The sequence below is a fragment of the Loxodonta africana genome, chromosome 17 (assembly GCF_030014295.1).
Source record: "Loxodonta africana isolate mLoxAfr1 chromosome 17, mLoxAfr1.hap2, whole genome shotgun sequence".
Classification (NCBI taxonomy): Eukaryota; Metazoa; Chordata; class Mammalia; order Proboscidea; family Elephantidae; genus Loxodonta; species Loxodonta africana.
In genome coordinates this window covers 68,573,969-68,594,170 of record NC_087358.1, presented here as the reverse complement: position 1 = coordinate 68,594,170, position 20,202 = coordinate 68,573,969, and the positions used below count along the sequence as shown (strand labels likewise).

The window sequence follows — 20,202 nt, the reverse complement described above, 5'->3', positions numbered from 1 at the left end:
AAGGAAATACTTGTTTTGCAAGAATATTTAAAGGAATTAATCTGCTTAGATTATAGCATTTTGAACAAAGAACAGAAATAATGTCTAGCACAGTGCTTGCCAGATTAATATCTTACTGTGTCAAGCAGAATTATATTGCAATTCTCAAATGTTTAAATCTGGTGGATTGTGACCTAGTAAAAAGCTTTCTTAGTGAATTGGTGTTTTATTTCTTCTTATTCTTTATTTGAAATATGTCTTAACCAAAAAAGATATTCCTTAGTGTGCTCATCTACTTTATTTATTGACATTTGACTCTTTGGAAAAATCACATTCTCCCTCAAAGAGCTTAAGATTTTGTTATTGAAAATCAAAACGATGTGTTGCAGCTTTAAATAGCAGTTGAAAAAGAGGAATGGATTCTTCCTCAGTGTTCTGAGCAGTGGCAGCACTGTTAGGATAAACACAGTCAGCTTCTATACCAGTAGTTCAGAATTGCTGATGGCACTTTTAAAATTACAGATGCTTGGTCCATTATAGAACTTTTAAACTATAAATTCTGAGTTGGAACCTTAGTATATGTATTTTTTTTTTTTTAAAGTTCCACTGGTATCTCTGGTTAGGAATTTCTGCTCAGGACTGTAAGCTCCTCTACTAGATTGGAAGCTTAAATACCTGTATCCTTTAGGGCCTAGCACAGTGTCTGACATATATTAGGTGCTCAGTAGATTTTTGAATGAATGAGTTAATACTCACTGGCCTGTATGTCTCATTACTTGGTAGACATGCTTGATAAATTACCTAAAAGATGAAATAGGTGATGTAATATTTTGGCTCTCATTTGGACCACTGGGACTGTCAATCCACCTGTGATAGGTAGTTTTAATCAAATATGCACCCCTTCTTTTAGTTTAGGTTGGCCAGAAGGCTTAGAGGCAGTATGGAGGCTATGGAATAAACTCTGAAATTGGAATCTAGGCAAGTGGCAAGCCACTTGACCTCTCTGAATCTCTTTCCTTTCTGCAAAGTGGGCATAATACCTACCTTGGGAGGATTTTCTATTTAAAGTTTTGTTTAACCAATTAGTAATAGTAGCTGCTGTTTCAGTGATTAATACTTAAGTGTAAAGGATTCATGCTTATCATTTAAATGATAAACGGTAAGTTTTTTTTTATTTAAAGTAACTTAGTGTTGCTTAGACACACACAAAATACCTATAATAAAAAGATGAATTGCTTTCAGCTTGCACAGAAGATGGGATTTCCACATAACATTGTGGATTCTGCAGCGGAGAACATGGTCAAGCTTTATGAACTTTTTCTGAAATATGATGCCACCATGGTAGAAATAAATCCAATGGTAGAAGATTCAGATGGAGCTGGTAAAGTATCGTCTTTCATCAAACGTTCATTATGCCTTCATCCACCTATGGTATGCTTCAGTAAGGAAGTTGAACGTACAAGGAAGTGATCTCATTCTTACCTGGAAGCTTATTTCATAATAAAATGAATGTGAACATATATTATAATACAAAGATCTTAAGTATATATGGAAACCCTGGTGGAGTAGTGGTTAAGTGCTATGGCTGCTAACCAAGAGGTTGGCAGTTCGAATCCACCAGGTGCTCCTTGCAAACTCTATGGTGCAGTTCTAGTCTGTTCTATAGGGTCACTATGAGTCAGAATCGACTCAATGGCAGTGGGTTTGGTTTGGTTTTTTGGTAAGTATATTTATGCTCATGTACACACCAGAGGAGTTAGAGCTGGGCTGTCCAGTATGGTGGTTACCAGCCACGTGTTTAAATTTAAATGAATTAAAATTATATAAGATTAAAAACTCAGTTCCTCAGTGACAATAGTCACATTTCAAGTACTCAGTAGCTACATGTGGCTACCATATTGGACAGTGCACATATAAAACATTTTCATCATCTCGGAAAGCTCTGTTGGACCAGCCAAACCAAACCCTTAGCCATCGAGTTGATTCCAACTCAAAGTGGCCTTATAGGACAGAGTAGAACTGCCCCATGGGGTTTCCAAAGAGCAACTGTGGATTGGAACTGCCGACTTTTTGGTAGCAGTTGAGCTGTTAACCACTGTGCCACCAGGGCTCCTGTGTTGGACAGCGTTGGGTTAAATTTTCCGGTGTGGTGGTGAGTAAATAGTTGTATGACTGGAGGAGTAAGCCATCTTGGTCTCCACAGGTTTCAGACTTTAGAGACATCATGGATCTTTATTGTGCAAAGGGTATACTGTAACACTGGAGTCCTTATATTGTTTTTAACCGTAAGAGAAGTGAGAAGATTGGCTTACCACTTTGACAGATCTTCTTTTGTATATTCTTAAAGATAAATTAGATTCTGAATCATCATGTCTGAGTGTGAAGGTGAAGGACCATAGACTTGGGGGACATCTACATCAGTTGGCACAACATGGTTGGACCAATCTATCCTTTTTTTTTTTTTAATAATTTTTATTGAGCTTTAAGTGAACGTTTACAAATCAAGTCAGTCTGTCACATATAAGCTTATATACACCTCACTCCATACTCCCACTTACTCTCCCCCTAATGAGTGAGCCCTTCCAGTCTCTCCTTTCGTGATAATTTTGCCAGTTTCTAACCCTCTCTACCCTCCTATCTCCCCTCCAGACAGGAGATGCCAACACAGTCTCAAGTGTCCACCTGATACAAGTAGCTCACTCTTCATCAGCTTCCCTCTCCTACCCATTGTCCAGTCCCTTCCATGTCTGATGAGTTGTCTTTGGGAATGGTTCCTGTCCTGGGCCAACAGAAGGTTTCGGGACCATGACTGCCGGGATTTCTCTAGTCTCAGTCAGACCATTAAGTCTGGTCTTTTTATGAGAATTTGGGGTCTGCATCCCACTGATCTCCTGCTCCCTCAGGGGTTCTCTGTTGTGCTCCCTGTCAGGGCAGTCATCGGTTGTGGCCGGGCACCATCTAGTTCTTCTGGTCTCAGGATGATGTAAGTCTCTAGTTCACGTGGCCCTTTCTGACTGTTGGGCTCATAGTTATCGTGTGACCTTGGTGTTCTTCATTCTCCTTTGATCCAGGTGGGTTGAGACCAACTGATGCATCTTAGATGGCCGCTTGTTAGCATTTAAGACCCCAGACACCACATTTCAAAGTGGGTTGCAGAATGTTTTCATAATAGAATTATTTTGCCAATTGACTTAGAAGTCCCCTTAAGCCATAGTCCCCAAACCCCTGCCCTTGCTCCGCTGACCTTTGAAGCATTCAGTTTATCCCGGAAACTTCTTTGCTTTTGGTCCAGTCCAGTTGAGCTGACCTTCCGTGTATTGAGTATTGTCCTTCCCTTCACCTAAAGTAGTTCTTATCTACTAACTAATCAGTAAATAACCCTCTCCCACCCCCCTCCCCCCTCGTAACCACAAAAGAATGTGTTCTTCTCAGTTTATACTATTTCTCCAGATCTTATAATAGTGGTCTTATACAATATTTGTCCTTTTGCAACTGACTAATTTCACTCAGCATAATGCCTTCCAGGTTCTTCCATGTTATGAAATGTTTCACAGATTCCTCGCTGTTCTTTATCGATGCGTAGTATTCCATTGTGTGAATATACCACAATTTATTTACCCATTCATCCGTTGATGGACACATTGGTTGCTTCCAGCTTTTTGCTATTGTAAACAGAACTGCAATAGACATGGGTGTGCATATATCTGTTTGTGTGAAGGCTCTTATTTCTCTAGGGTATATTCTGAGGAGTGGGATTTCTGGGTTGTATGGTAGTTCTATTTCTAACTTTTTAAGAAAATGCCAGATAGATTTCCAAAGTGGTTGTACCATTTTACAGTCCCACCAGCAGTGTATAAGAGTTCCAATCTCTCCGCAGTCTCTCCCACATTTATTATTTTGTGTCTTTTGGATTAATGCCAGCCTTGTTGGAGTGAGATGTAATCTCATCGTAGTTTTAATTTGCATTTCTCTAATGGCTAATGATTGAGAGCATTTTCTCATGTATCTGTTAAAAAAAAAAAAAAATCTGTTAGCTGCCTGAATATCTTCTTTAGTGAAGTGCATGTTCATATCCTTTGCCCACTTCTTGATTGGGTTGTTTGTCTTTTTGTGGTTGAGTTTTATCAGAATCATATAGATTTTAGAGATCAGGTGCTGGTCGGAGATGTCATAGCTGAAAATCCTTTCCCAATTTGTAGGTGGTCTTTTTACTCTTTTGGTGAAGTCTTTAGATGAGCATAGGTGTTTGATTTTTAGGAGCTCCCAGTTATCTGGTTTCTCTTCGTCATTTTTGGTAATGTTTTGTATTCTGTTTATGCCTTGTATTAGGGCTCCTAATGTTGTCCCTATTTTTTCTCCCATGATCTGTATAATTAGTCTTTATGTTTAGGTCTTTGATCCACTTGAAGTTAGTTTTTGTGCATGGTGTGAGGTATGGGTCCTGTTTCATTTTTTTGCAGATGGATATCCAGTTATGCCAGCACCATTTGTTAAAAAGACTGTCTTTTCCCCAATTAACTGACACTGGGCCTTTGTCAAATATTAGCTGCTCATATGTGGATAGATTTATATCTGGGTTCTCAATTCTGTTCCATTGGTGTATGTGCCTGTTGTTGTACCAGTACCAGGCTGTTTTGACTACTGTGGCTGTATAATATGTTCTGAAATCAGGTAGAGTGAGGCCTCCACTTTCTTCTTCTTTTTCAGTAATGCTTTACTTATCCGAGGCTTCTTTCCCTTCCATATGAAGTTAGTGATTTGTTTCTCCATCACTTTAAAAAATGTCATTGGAATTTGGATCGGAAGTGCATTGTATGTATAGATGGCTTTTGGTAGAACAGACATTTTTACTATGTTAAGTCTTCCTATCCATGAGCAAGGTATGTTTTTCCACTTAAGTAGGTCCTTTTTAGTTTCTTGTAGTAGTACTTCGTAGTTTTCTTTATATAGATCTTTTAGATCCTTGGTAAGATTTATTCCTAAGTATTTTATCTTCTTGGGGGTTACTGTGAATGGTATTGATTTGGTGATTTCCTCTTCGATGTTCTTTTTGTTGATGTAGAGGAATCCAAGTGATTTTTGTATGTTTATCTTATAACCTGAGACTCTGCCAAACTCTTCTATTAGTTTCCAATCTATCTTTTTATTTATTTTTTTGAATTTATTTTGTTGTCAAGAATGTACACAGCAAAACATAAGCCAATTCAACCATTTCTACATGTACAATTCAGTGACATTGATTACATTTTTTGTGTTTTGCAACCATTCTCATCCTCGTTTTCGGAGTTGTTTCTCCCTCAATAACGTAAAGTCACTCCCCCCTAATGTGCCTGTGTAATCTTTCGAGTTGCCGTTGTCAGTTCGATCCCATATAGATAGATCTTAAAAGAGCATAATGCTCAAGGCAGACCTTTTTTACTAGTTTAGCTAAACTTTTGTTTGGTTTCAAAAAGACTTATAGAGGATGTTTTTGGTTTAAGTTTTAAAGATTATCTCAGGGCAGTAGTTTCAGAGGTTCATCCACCCTCTGACTCCAGAAAGTTTGAAGTCCGTGAGAAATGAAGTACTTTTTTTTAAGAGACTAGTTCTTACGGTTTTTTGTTTCCTGTAGATCTGTGTTATTTAATCTTTTTGAGTTAGGGTGCTTTTTGAGAAGTTGATGAAAGCAAATGGTCCTTTTACAAGGGAAAACGGACAGGGTTCTCATGTGAGCATAGGTGCATGCATTGTTTTTCATGTAGTCTCAAGAGACTCACAGATCCCCTAAAACCTTTGGTCCTGCTACCAGTACTTGTAGGCCAAATTACCAATCCCTGTTGCTAGCTAGATATACTTTGAAATCCATTAGTCGGATTTCAAAACAAGCCATGCTGTTTTTACTGGGAAAAATAACATTTTTCTAGTAGTCATTTTTCCTACTAGGAATGTATTATTTTTCCATTTATATAAGTCTCATTTATATCCTTTTAAAGAAGACTTTCCATTTTCTTTATTTAGGCACTGTATTTCTTCTTAGATTTATTTGTAGAAATATATTTTTGGCTGCTATTTTGAATGGTATCTTTTTTGCTGTTACATTTTACATGTTTATGGCTGACGTACAAATACTATTGATTTTGTTTGTCATGTGTAGATTTTCTACAGTGGCTGCACTATTTTACATTCTCACCAGCAATGGATGACAGTTCCAGTTTCCCCACAATGTTGCTAACGTTCATTACCTTCTAATTTTTTTTAATCATTGCCATTCTAATGGGGGTGATGTAATATCATTTTGTGGTTTTGATATGTGTCTCCTAAAGGCTCCTACGTGGTGCAAACAGTTTGTGGTTGACTATTGACCTAAAGGTTATAGGTTCGAACCCAAACCACAGTACTGTGGAAGAACAGGCCTGGTGATCTGCTTCTGTAAAGATTACAGCCAAGAAAATCTGATAGAGCAGTCTTACTCTAACACATGGGGTTGCCATGAGATTTGACTCGATGGCAACTAGCAACAACAAATGGGTGATGATTTGGAGCATCTTTTTTTCATGTGTTTGTTTCATGTGTCATTTGAATATCGTCTTTGGTGAACTCTCTTTTCTAGACCTTTGTCCATTTTTTGATTGGGTTACTTGTTTTTTTGTTGCCTTGTAGAAGTTGTATTTATATTTTGGATATTAGGTGCTTATCTGATACATAGTTCCTGAAAAATTTCTCCCAATCTGTAGGTTGTCTTCTCACTTTGCTATTAAAGAAAGTCCTTTGATACACGAAAGTACTTTTTTCAGATTTTCTTTTTTGTTAAAATTTTACTGTATTTTAGGTGAAAGTTTACAGTGCAAATTAGTTTTTCATTCAAAAATTTGTACACAAATTGTTTTGTGACATCATTTGCAGTCCCCACAATGTGTCAGTACTCTCCCCTTTCGCTTTCCACCCTCTGGGTTCTCTGTGTCCATTCGTCCAGTTTTCCTGTCCCTGCCATCTCATCTTTGCTTTTGGGCAGGTGTTGCCCCTTTGGTCTCATGTACTTGATTGAACTAAGAAGCACATTCCTCACTTGTGTTATTATTTGTTTTATAGGCCTGTCTAATCTTTGGCTGAAAGGTGGACTTTGGGAGTAGCTTCAGTTCTCTGTACGAAAGAATTTAATTTTTATTATGTCCCAGCTATCTTTTTTGTCTTTTGCTGTTGGGGCATTTGTTATCTGATAATCTATCATTAAACACTAGGTCCTACAGCCTTGCCTCTACATTTTCGAATAAGAATTTTATGTTTTTAGTTTTCACATTTAGGCCCTTGATCCATTTTGAATTGATCTTTGTGTATAGTGTGAGACATGGATCTTGATTCATTCTTCTGTGTGTGGAAATCCAATTTTCCTAGCACTGTTTATCGAAGAGACTCTTCTTCCCTTCTGAATGGACTTAGCACCCTTTTGAAGATCAGTTGACCATAGATGTATGGATTTATTTCTGGACTTTCAGTTCAATTCCATTGGTTTATATGTCTTATTATTATGTGAGTACCAGGCTGTTTTAATTACTGTAGCTTTGTAGTATGTTTTACAATCAAGAAGTGTGAGTCCTCCTGCTTTATTCTTCTTCAGCATTGCCTGAGCTATTCAGGGTCCCTTTCCCTTCCATGCGATTTGAGGATTGGCCTTTCCATTTCTGCAAAGAAGGCTATTGGAATTTTGATGGGGATTGCTTAGATTTGTTTTGAATAATATTGACCTCTTAACTGTACTAAGCCTTCTAATCCATGAACATGGAATATCCTTCCATTTATGTTATTTAATTTCTTTTAGTAATGTTTTATATTTTTCTGTGTATAAGTCTTTCATCTTCCTGGTCAAATTTATTCCTAGGTACTGTATTCTTTTCAATGCTCTTGTAAATGGTTTTTCCTTAGTTTTTAGAAATATATGTCTACTTGCATTTCAGCTAGCCTCCTTTGTATTGGTGTATCTTCAGTTTCTTCTTTGAGTTTTGAATTTGATCCTACGAAAGAGGCATTCTGAGTGTGCTTCAGTTTCTTATGCTAAGATTTTTTTCAAAGGTACATATTTTCTTCCTGATCATTTAACAAAACCATAGCAATTACTGTGTGCCAGGCCCTGTTGTAATGCTTTACAAATATGAACTCATTTAGTTCATTTAATATTTATAGTGGTTATATGATATAAACCAAACCAAACTCATTGCTGTTGAGTTGATTCCAACTCATAGCAACCCTATAGGACAGAGTAGAATTGCCTCATAGGGTTTCCAAGGAGCAGCTGGTGGATTCGAACTGCCAATCTTTTGGTTTGCAGCTGTAGCTGTGCCACCAGGGCTCTGATGTGATATAGGTACTACTATTATCCTTATTTTATAGATTAGGAAACTAAGTAACCAAGAAGATACGTGACTAGTAGTGTCCTGGCCTGTGAACCCAGGCACTCAGCTCCAGAAGTTGTGCTCTTAACCAGGACATAATGTGGTTGTACATGGGGTATATTTTGGTAGGTAGTGGCATATAGGGAGTATGGCAGTAGGGAGATATTAGAGGTAGAGTAATTGTTTTGGGTTGAATTGTTTTCCCCTGAAAGATATATTGAAGTCCTGACCCATGATACCTGTGATTGTAACCTTTTTGCGAATTGGGGTTTTGAAGATGTTATTAGTTAACATGAGGTCATACTGGAGTATGGTGGTCCTAATTCCACCTGGGTGGTATCCTTATAAAAGAGAAGAGACCAAGAGAGACGTGGGGAAGATGGCCTAGTGAATATGCACCTACAGGCCATGGAATGCCTGGGATTACCAGAAACTGGGAGAGACAAAGCATCTTCCTCTAGAGACTTGGAGGGAGTATGGCCTGGTGACGCAGTGGTTAAGTGCTTGGTTGCTAACTGAAAGGTCCATGGTTCAAACACACCACCCATTCCGTAGGAGAAATATGTGGCAGTCTGCTTCTGTAAAGATTTCAGTCTTGGAAAATCTGTGGGGCAATTCTACCCTGTCCTATAGGGTCACTGTGCGTTGGAATTGACTCGATGGCAGTGGGTTTAATGGCCTGGCCTACAAGTTGATTTGGATTTCTAGCTGTGAGACAATGTGTTTCTGTTTTCACAAGCCAAGCACTTTGTGGTACTTGTTAGGGCAACCCGAGGAGACTAATGCAGTAATCTTGCAGGACATGGGGCAGCTGTACAAGCAAAAGGTAACGAAGGCAGTTGGCATGGAAAGCAGATGCTCTTAGTTTACAGATGAGTCCAAACTCAGGCTTTGTTAGTACTTTCTTAGATATCTTGGATGGAGGCTTTACAGTAGTGTAGACTATGTAGTTATAAACGGCTGCAAATTGATAGATTTTATTTATAAGGTGCATTTTTAGTCTCAAAAGTAATACTTAAAATCCTTGGTTATTGGTCTCGTTTTGTAGTAAGTAGCCATATGGCAAGATAGAATAGAAATTTGTGAAATTAGTGTTCTTTTAAATAAGAGTTTAAGGATATTTTGAACAACTAAATTGCAGTTATTTCCTCCATTCTTAGGAGTGTCTCTACTGCATAGGATGAAGTATACCTCTTAATGTATATGGCTTAGTTGTTTGAATAATTGCACAGATGAAGGCTTATAGACTGTAGACTTATTTTTCCAGTGATGTTCTGAAGACAATGTAAAAATAATATATTAGAGCAGAATTGCTTAAGTAGCATATCAGATTCCTCAGTGACCCCCTTATTCCAGCCAGATATCTAGTCAAAATGGGTCTGATAACCAAATTACAGAATTAGACAGACTTACCTACTTACTGGTGGCACAGTGGTTAACAGCTCTGCTCGGCAGTTGGAATCTACCAGACGCTCCTTGGAAACCCTATGGGCAGTTCTGCTCTGTCCTTTAGGGTTGCTGTAAGTCAGAGTCTGCTCAATGGCAACTGGGTTTGGTTTTTTTTTTTTTTAACCTATCTACTCACGTAGTCCTCCCTCCTTTCAGGGACAGAATCTGCATCCAGAAGGGCATTTGGGAATGCTTATTCCCTGAGGGCAGGACGTTCCCAAGAGGAGGAAAGATTGAGTTGAGTTATGCATACCTGATTTTATAATATCCAGATTTACCATTCAGATATTTGCTTCCCCTCCTCTGGGAAGAAGCAAGTAAAGGAGCAGTGAGAGGCCAGATGTTACGCTAAGCAAATTCTTTGAATGTGAAAGGAAAACTCAGGAATGGGAAAAAATTGATCCCTACAACCTTCCTCAGTGTTGTTTTTTGTTTTTAACTCCTTGAACTTAACCATTAAGCTTATGATCCAGAGTGGAGGGGATCTCTTGAGAAGGAGGTATTAGCTGTCTGTTCGGGCAGTCCTGCCCTGACACCGAGGCCACTATTCTGATACCAACTGTATTAGTTATCTAGTGCTTCTGTAACAGAAATACCACAAATAGGTGTCTTTAATGCACAAATTTATTTCCTCACAGTTTAAGAAGTCCAAACCAGGGCACCAGCCCTAGGGTAAACCTTTCTCTTTGTTGGCCTTGGGGGAAGAAAGTCCTTATCTCTCTTTAGCGGCTCTTCCCAGTGGAGTCACTAGGGTCAGTGTCACCCAGTGCAGTAACTCATGGTGTTCCTCCCCACCTCCCCCCCATGGATCTCTTCCCGTGTCAGACCATACAGAATCCTTAGTAATGTTTTCTGTACTAATGTTACTTGTAAATCATAATTCCTGTATGTCACTCCTTCTTTTCCTTTATTTACTACTTCATTCTCTAAAAAATTATTGATATAGGTTCACAGATACTAATTACAACAATATTGTAGGTAAAACACCAGAAAATCTGACAAAATTAGTGACTGTGAAAACACCAGCAATGACAAAAGCAATAGTACACGCTTGTACTGTGTGCAGATGAAACCACAGGATTTGAAGCGTCATTGTGACTGGGTAATAATGACGGTTCTGACCTCACCAGGTTACAAGGTTCAAAACGTAAATCAGCATAGAGCTTTAGCCTTGTAGGTATATAGATACATGTAAGCTGGGCTTATGAAAAATGTTTTTGTTGGTATAACTAACTACAGGAATATTTTTATAGACAGTCATTTTAATGTCACCCCCTCTGACAGTGTCGCCCGGTGCAGTCCGTGCCCCTCTATATTTTCCATTAGGTTCATTTTTATAGTTTTATTCTCTGCTGAGATTACCCATCTCTTCATCTGTCATGACCCACATTTATAATCGCTGTTTTGGAGTCCTCTGCTAATTCCAAATCTTCGTCTCTTGGATTTGGTTTCTGTTGACCACTTTTTCTCTTTAGTATAGGCCATGTTTTTCCGTTTCTTCACAGATCTAGTAATTTTGAATATACTAGACATTTTTGGAGATACGGTGTAGAGACTCTGAATTCTGTTATCTTCCTCTGAGGAATGTTGATTTCTGCTATTATTGGTAGATAACTTAGCTAGACTGCAAACTTTGTCTCCTGTGTTGGGCAGCAGCTGAAACTGCTCAGTTCTTTCAGCCTTCTAGCTGTCCAGGAACAGCAAGGAAGATAGTGTGGCTAGATTGGAGTGAGGCAGGCACGGAGTACTACAGATGAAGTCAGAGAGGTCACCAAGTTAAGGAGGATGGTGTAGAGTCTGGAGGGCTTTGTAGTAGATCTTAGCAAGAACTTGGCCTTTTTTTCTGAGTGAGATGAGAAGACATTAGAGGGTTTTGAGCAGCAATGTATTATCTGATTTTGGTTTTAACAGGATCACTTTGGTTGCTGTATTGAGAAAAGACTGAAGGGATGGGGGGCAAAGGAGGAACCGTTTAGGATGCCAGTAAAATCCTAGTGAGAGGCTGGTGGCCTGAAATGGGGTGTTAGTGCAACTACTTAGAAATGGTATTCTGGATATATTTTGAAAGAAGAACCAGTAGGATTTGCTGATGTATTAGATGTCAGGTGTGAGAGTAGAGGAGCCAAGGATAAGTCTTAAGTTTTAAGTCTGAGCAACTAGACTAGAGCTGCCATTTACTTAGATGGAGAAGATTCTGAGAGGAGAGAGAATATAAGGAGCTCAGTTTTTGACTTACTAACTTAGAGATGCCCATTAGATGTTCACATGGAGGCACTGAAGCCAAAGGGATATACATGTCTGGAGCAGAGGGGAGAGATCTAGACTGAGAATATGAATTTGGTAACCATCAGTATAGAACAGGCTTTAAAGCCGTGAGCCTAGAGGATAAGGTCACCAACTGAGTGGGTATAGATAGAAGAGAGACCAGATCTAAAGGCTGATCTCTGGGGCATCCAACAAGGAGACTGGAGAGGAATTGCTAGACAGGTAGGAGAAAAACCACATGAATGTAGTTTTCTAAATCCCAAGTGAAGGAAGAATTTCAAGATGGAAAGGCTGATCAGCTATGTCAAATGCTGCTGATTGGTCAAGTAAAATAAAGTTTGAGAACTGACTTCTGGATTTTGCAACAGGGGCATCATTGGTGACTTTCATTAGAGCCCTCTTGGTAGAATACTAAGGGTAAAAGCCTAGGCTCAAGAGAGAATGACAGGAGAAAGATTTGGTAGGATAAGTTTAAACCACAGATTGGCAGATAATAAATATTAGGCTTTGCGGGCCACATCTGGTCCCTGATCCTGCTGCATCTTTTCTGTCTAGTTCTTATTTTTCCTTCTCCTTTGTTCTTTCTTCACAACTCCTTAAAAACATAAAAACCATTTTTAGCTCGTAGGCCATACAAAAGTAGACACAGGCCAAATTTGGCCCATGTGCCATAGTTTGCGGACCCCTGGTTTAAACAGACAACTCTTTCCAGGAGTTTTGCTGTATAGGAAGGAGTGTGTAAGGGGTATGGGGTGAAAGTTTTTTTCTTTCTTTCCTTTTTTTTTTTTGAAGGTGGGAGAAAGCATTTTTACAAGCCAGAGGGATTTAACCAACCAGAGGGGGAAGTTTATAATACAGGAAAGACAAAATTGCTGGAGTGAAGTCCTTGAATAGGTGAGGGGGATAGAATCTAGAATACAAATCAAGGGTAGGCTGCCACCATGGACGGTTAATTCTTGGTAATTAAAAAAATTGTCTGGAAATGTTTCTGAGTTTTTTTTTTTTCCTTCTTTATCTGTTGCTTGGGGTGGATGTAGAACCAGTAACTTTGCTGGGGCAGTTTTAATTCCCAAATTTTCTTTTTTTATGAAACGGTTTGAATTCATTGTGAGCATAAATTGAAATACTTTTAATAAGTAACAAAATTAAAATGTATTTTTCCTGTAGTCTAAAGACTGTTGAATAGTTTATTGTCACTATTTGGTTTATTTTGAAATTAAGATAACTTTGTTTTTTTCCCTTCAAAGTGCTATGTATGGATGCAAAAATCAACTTTGATAGTAATTCAGCCTATCGCCAGAAGAAAATCTTTGACCTACAGGACTGGACCCAGGAAGATGAAAGGGACAAAGCTGCAACTAAAGCAAATCTCAACTACATTGGCCTCGATGGAAACATAGGCTGCCTGGGTATCAGGCGTTTTTATAATTTGAGTTGGATTGGCTAAGCATAATTTATTTTATCTGTGTTTGTTACTTATACAAATAATTTTTCCCCTCTTGATAGTAAATGGTGCTGGTTTGGCTATGGCCACAATGGATATAATAAAACTTCATGGAGGGACGCCAGCCAATTTTCTTGATGTTGGTGGTGGTGCCACGGTTGATCAAGTAACAGAAGCATTTAAGCTTATCACTTCAGATAAAAAGGTAAGGGCAAGACTTACGTTTTAGAATTGGGATAGTGAGAAGTAACTTGATTAATTAGTAGATGTGGTCATTATGCTAGTTGAGCATTAAAATTCAAAAGATCTCAATAGTTTGGAAAGAGGCTAAAATCAATGCAATAAAAGTTAACTAGAGAAAAAGATTAAGTTGCACATTGTGATTTAGAAAACAAGATGAAAGAATATTAGATGGCCTTGTTGTTAGTGACCATCAAGGCAGCTGACTTATGTAGTGCTATGTACGGACGCAACGGGATTATGTGTGATCCACTGAGTTTTCGTTGGCTGATATTTTGGAAGTAGATGGCCAGACCTTTCTTCCTAGTCTGTCTGAATCTGGAAGCTTCACTGAAACCTATTCAGCATTATAGTAGCACACAAGCTTTCACTGACAGATGGGTGGTGGTTGCGTATGAGATACTTTGACCAGGATTCAAACTAGGTCTCCCACATGGAAGGCAAGAATTCTACCACTAAACCACCACTGCTATTAAATGATGTTATAAATGGTAGTGACCTGGCACAGGAGCCATTCCTATGGAAAAAATTCCTGGAAGTATTAGCAAAAACCAAACCTACTTGTAATCAAGTCATTTCTGATTCGTAGCCACCCCATGCGTTACAGAGTAAAACTGCTCCATAGGGTTTTCTTGGCTGTAATCTTTATGGAGGCAGATTGTCAGGTCTTTCTTCTGCACTGCCTCTGAGTAGATCAGAACTGCTAACCTTTAGGTTTACAGTCAAGTGCAAACCAAATGAGGATGTTGGTGGGTATTATATCTTACACATTGTTGTCTCTTTCAGTGGCTGGCATAATGCCCAGTACATACACTGGTTACTGGAACCCATAGTAAGGGTTCTAAGGTTACACATGACTACTTAGTTGCTCATTGTTTCTAGGCTTTTTTAGTGGAAAATCTAGAAAAATATGTATGTACTTTTTTAAGAGATAAATACGTGGGATCATACTGATTTTTTCCATTGGAAATCCAGGAGTACAGTTTTTTCTTATATTTGATTCCCCTTTCTCCTGTGCCGCACTAGCATAACCATGCGTTTGCTTTGTCTTATGATGCTACAGGAGGCAAGGTAGAGGACTAGGTATTTTTGAATGAATGTGTTAAGTTTAGATTGTGGTGATTATGTCTAGTAGACTGTTGGTTGTAAAGATATTGTACTTATTGTAGCAACCGGATGTAGATTTGAGAGTCCTAAGCATAATGAGAGAAGATGAAGTCTTAAGAGTTAGTGAGCTGACCCATGAGAGTGAGATGAGGAAACTAAGAATGGAACCTGGCTGTATCGAAGAGTTGAATGAGAAGAAAACCCAGTGAAAGGGAACAAGAACGAACTGACAGAGATAGGAGAAGATCAGGAGAGAGTGGGGACATAGAAGGCCAGAGAGAAGAGTTTTGGAAAATAAGGAGATGGAACACAATGTCAAATGCTGTTGAAGCGTTCAAGTATAATTAGGAGTGAAAGATAGATAATCGGGAACCTTATTAAGAATAGTGTACACCTGGGTGGTGCAGTTAGTGTGCTCAGCTGCTAACTGAAAGGTTGGAAGTTCGAGTCCACCCAGAGGCACCCCGGAAGAAAGTCCTGGTGATCTACCTCTGAAAAATCAGCCAGTGAAAACCCTACTCATGTATGCTGCTCTGACACATGGAGGGGATGTTAGCATTGGAGAGGTGGTTGCTCCTTTCCTGGGATATTATTGGAGAAGGGAAGAACGAGCCTGTGATAAATATGTTTAGAAGTAGAAGGGAAGATTGGTGGAGATCCTGCCTTAAATTTCTTTTTTTTTAAAAGTAATTTTTATTGTGCTTTAAGTGAAAGTTTACAAATCAAGTCAGTCTGTCACATGTAAGCTTATATACACCTTACTCCATACTCCCATTTACTCTCCCCCTAATGAGTCAGCCCACTCCCTCCTTCCAGTCTCTCCTTTCGTGACCGTTTTGCCAGTTTCTAACCCTCTCTACCCTCCCATCTCCCCTACAGATAGGAGATGGCAACACAGTCTCAAGTGTCCACCTGATACAAGTAGCTAACTCTTCATCAGCATCTCTCTCCAACCCACTGTCCAGTCCCTTCCATGTCTGATGAGTTGTCTTTGGAAATGGTTCCTGTCCTGGGCCAATAGAAGGTTTCGGGACCATGACTGCCGGGATTCTTCTAGTTTCAGTCAGACCATTAAGTCTGGTCTTTTTATGAGAATTTGGGGTCTGCATCTCACTGATCTCCTGCTCCCTCAGGGGTTCTCTGTTGTGCTCCCTGTCAGGGCAGTCATCAGTTGTGGCTGGGCACCATCTAGTTCTTCTGGTCTCAGGATGATGTAAGTCTCTAGTTCACGTGGCCCTTTCTGACTGTTGGGCTCATAGTTATCGTGTGACCTTGGTGTTCTTCATTCTCCTTTGATCCAGGTGGGTTGAGACCAATTGATGCATCTTAGATGGCTGCTTGTTAGCATTTAAGACCCCAGAGGGCACACTTCAAAGTGGGATGCAGAATGTTTTCATAATAGAATTTATTTTGCCAGTTGACTCAGAAGGCCCCTTAAGCCATAGTCACCAAACCCCTGCCCCTGCTCCACTGACCTTCGAAGCACTCAGTTTATCCCGGAAGCTTGTTTGCTTTTGGTTTAGTCCAGTTGTGTTGACCTCCACTGTATCAAGTGTTGTCCTTCCTTTCACCTAAAGTAGTTCTTATCTACTATCTAATTTTATCTAATTAGTGAATACCCCCTCCCTCCCCCCTCTCGTAACCACAAAAGAATATTTTCTTCTCAGTTTAAACTGTTTCTCAAGTTCTTATAATAGTGGTCTTATACAATATTTGTCCTTTTGCAACTGACTAATTTCATTCAGCATAATGCCTTCCAGGATCCTCCATGTTATGAAATGTTTCACAGATTCCTCGCTATTCTTTATCGATGAGTAGTATTCCATTGTGTGAATATACCATAATTTATTTAACCATTCATCTGTTGATGGACACCTTGATTGCTTCCATCTTATTGCTATCGTAAACAGTGCTGCAAAAAACATGGGTGTGCATATATCTGTTCGTGTGAAGGCTGTTATTTCTCTAGGGTATATTCCGAGGAGTGGGATTTCTAGGTTGTATGGTAGTTCTATTTCTAACTTTTTAAGAAAACGCCAGATAGATTTCCAAAGTGGTTGTACCATTTTACAATCCCACCAGCAGTGTATAAGAGTTCCAATCTCTCCGCAGCCTCTCCAACATTTATTATTTTGTGTCTTTTGGATTAATGCCAGCCTTGTTGGAGTGAGATGGAATCTCATCGTAGTTTTAATTTGCACTTCTCTAATGGCTAATGATCGAGAGCATTTTCTCATGTATGTGTTAGCTGCCTGAATATCTTCTTTAGTGAAATGTGTGTTCATATCCTTTGCCAACTTTTTGATTGGGTTGTTTGTCTTTTTGTGGTTATGTTTTGACAGAATCATACAGATTTTAGAGATCAGGTGCTGGTTGGAGATGTCCTAGCTGAAAGTTCTTTGCCAATCTGTAGGTGGTCTTTTTACTCTTTTGGTGAAGTCTTTAGATGAGCATAGGTGTTTGATTTTTAGGAGCTCCCAGTTATCTGGTTTCTCTTCGTCATTTTTGGTAATGTTTTGTATTCTGTTTATGCCTTGTATTAGGGCTCCTAACGTTGTCCCTATTTTTTGTTCCATGATCTTTATCGATTTAGTCTTTATGTTTAGGTCTTTGATCCACTTGGAGTTAGTTTTTGTGCATGGTGTGAGGTATGGGTCCTGTTTCATTTTTTTGCAGATGGATATCCAGTTCTGCCAGCACCATTTGTTAAAAAGACTATTATTTCCCCAGTTGGCTGACACTGGTCCTTTGTCAAATATTAGCTGCTCATATGTGGTTGGATTTATATCTGGGTTCTCAATTCTGTTCCATTGGTCTATGTGCCTGTTGTTGTACCAGTACCAGGCTGTTTTGACTACTGTGGCTGTATAATATGTTCTAAAATCAGGCAGAGTGAGGCCTCCCACTTTCTTCTTCTTTTTCAGTAATGCTTTACTTCTCCAGGGCTTCTTTCCCTTCCATATGAAGTTAGTGATTTGTTTCTCCATCACATTAAAAAACATTGTTGGGATTTGGATCGGAAGTGCATTGTATGTATAGATGGCTTTTGATAGAACAGACATTTTTACTATGTTAAGGCTTCCTATCCATGAGCAAGGTATGTTTTTCCACTTATGTAGGTCCCTTTTAGTGTCTTGCACTAGTACTTTGTAGTTGTCTTTGTATAGGTCTTTTACATCCTTGGTAAGATTTATTCCTAAGTATTTTATCTTCTTGGGGGCTACTGTGAATGGTATTGATTTGGTTATTTAATCTTCGATGTTCTTTTTGTTGATGTAGAGGAATCCAAGTGATTTTTGTATGTTTATCTTATAACCTGAGACTCTGCCGCACCCTTCTATTAGTTTCAGTAGTTTTCTTGAGGATTCCTTAGTGTTTTCTGTGTATAAGATCATGTCATCTTCAAATAGAGATAATTTTACTTCTCCCTTGCCAATCCGAATGCCCTTTATTTCTTTTTCTAGCCTAATTGCTCTGGCTAGGACCTCTAGCACAGTGTTGAATAAGAGTGGTGATAAAGGGCATCCTTGTCTGGTTCCTGTTCTCAAGGGAAATGATTTCGGGCTCTCTCCATTTAGAATGATGTTGGCTGTTGGCTTTGTATAGATGCCCTTTATTATGTTGAGGAATTTTCCTTCTATTCCTATTTTGCCGAGAGTTTTTCTCACGAATGGGTGTTGGACTTTGTCAAATGCCTTTTCTGCATCAGTTGATAAGATCATGTGGCTTTTGTCTTTTGTTTTATTTATATGGTGGATTACATTAATGGTTTTTCTAATATTAAACCAGCCTTGCATACCTGGTATAAATCCCACCTGGTCATGGTGGATTATTTTTTTGATACGTTGTTGAATTCTATTGGCTAGAATTTTGTTGAGGATTTTTGCATCTATGTTCATGAGGGATATAGGTCTGTAATATTCTTTTTTTTTGGTGTCTTTACCTGGTTTTGGTATCAGGGAAATGGTGGCTTCATAGAATGAGTTAGGTAGTATTCCATCATTTTCTATGCTTTGCAATACCTTTAGTAGTAGTGGTGTTAACTCTTCTCTGAACGTTTGGAGAACTCTGCAGTGAAGCCGTCCGGGCCAGGGCTTTCTTTTTTGTTGGGAGTTTTTGGATTACCGTTTCAATCTCTTTTTTTGTTATGGGTCTATTTAGTTGTTCCACTTCTGATTGTGTTAGTTTAGGTAGGTAGTGTTTTCCCAGGAATTCATCCATTTCTTCTAGGTTTGCAAATTTGTTAGAGTACAATTTTTCGTACTAATCTGATATGATTCTTTTAATTTCGGTTGGGTCTGTTGTGATATGGCCCATCTTGTTTCTTATTCGGGCTATTTGTTTCCTTTCCTGTATTTCTTTAGTCAGTCTGGCCAATGGTTTATCAATTTTGTTAATTTTTTCAAAGAAGCAGCTTTTGGCTTTGTTAATTCTTTCAATTGTTTTTCTGTTCTCTAATTTATTTAGTTCAGCTCTAATTTTTATTATGTTTTCTCATGGTGCCTGATGTATACTTTTGTTGCTCGCTTTCTATTAGTTCAAGTTGTAGGGACAGTCTCTGATTTTGGCTCTTTCTTCTTTATGTATGTGTGCATTTATCGGTATAAATTGACCTCTGAGCGCTGCTTTCGCTGTGTCCCAGAGGTTTTGATAGGAAGTGTTTTCATTCTCATTGCATTCTATGAATTTCCTTATTCCCTCCTTAATGTCTTCTATAACCCTGTCTTTTTTCAGGAGGGTATTGTTCAGTTTCCAAGTATTTGATTTCTTTTCCCTGATTTTTCTCTTACTGATTTCCACTTTTATGGTCTTGTGGTCTGTGAAGATGCTTTGTATTATTTCAATGTTTTGGATTCTGCAAAGGTTTGCTTTATGACATCATATGTTATCTATTCTAGAGAATGTTCCATGTGCACTAGAAAAAAAAGTATACTTTGTAGCTGTTGGGTGGTGTGTTCTGTATAAGTCTATGAGGTCAAGTTGGTCGATTGTAGCAATTAGGTCTTTCGTGTCTCTGTTGAGCTTCTTACTGGAAGTCCTGTCGTTCTCTCAGTGGTGTGTTGAAGTCTCCTACTATAATTGTGGAGGTGTCTGTCTCACTTTTCAGTTCTGTTAAAGTTTGTTTTATGTATCTTGCAGCCCTGTCATTGGGTGCATAAATATTTAATATGGTTATATCTTCCTGGTCAATTGTCCCTTTAATGATTATGTATTGTCCTTCTTTATCCTTTGTGGTGGATTTAACTTTAAAGTCTATTTTGTCAGAAATTAATATTGTCACACCTTCTCTTTTTTGATTGTTGTTTGCTTGATATGTTTCTTTTCATCCTTTGAGTTTTAGTTTGTGTCTCT

General features: G+C 38.7%; 1 protein-coding gene across 1 annotated transcript in view; it reads left to right on the top strand.

Annotated features, from left to right (window-relative positions):
• The window catches only part of SUCLA2 (succinate-CoA ligase ADP-forming subunit beta), an 86,215-nt gene that overhangs the window by 41,418 nt on the left and 24,595 nt on the right, over nt 1-20,202 (top strand). Inside the window, exons 6-8 of the mRNA XM_010592615.3 lie at nt 1,222-1,360; nt 13,307-13,468; nt 13,566-13,708. Of these exons, the coding sequence (XP_010590917.1) occupies nt 1,222-1,360; nt 13,307-13,468; nt 13,566-13,708 (444 nt within the window). The remainder of the gene's footprint in view (nt 1-1,221; nt 1,361-13,306; nt 13,469-13,565; nt 13,709-20,202) is intronic.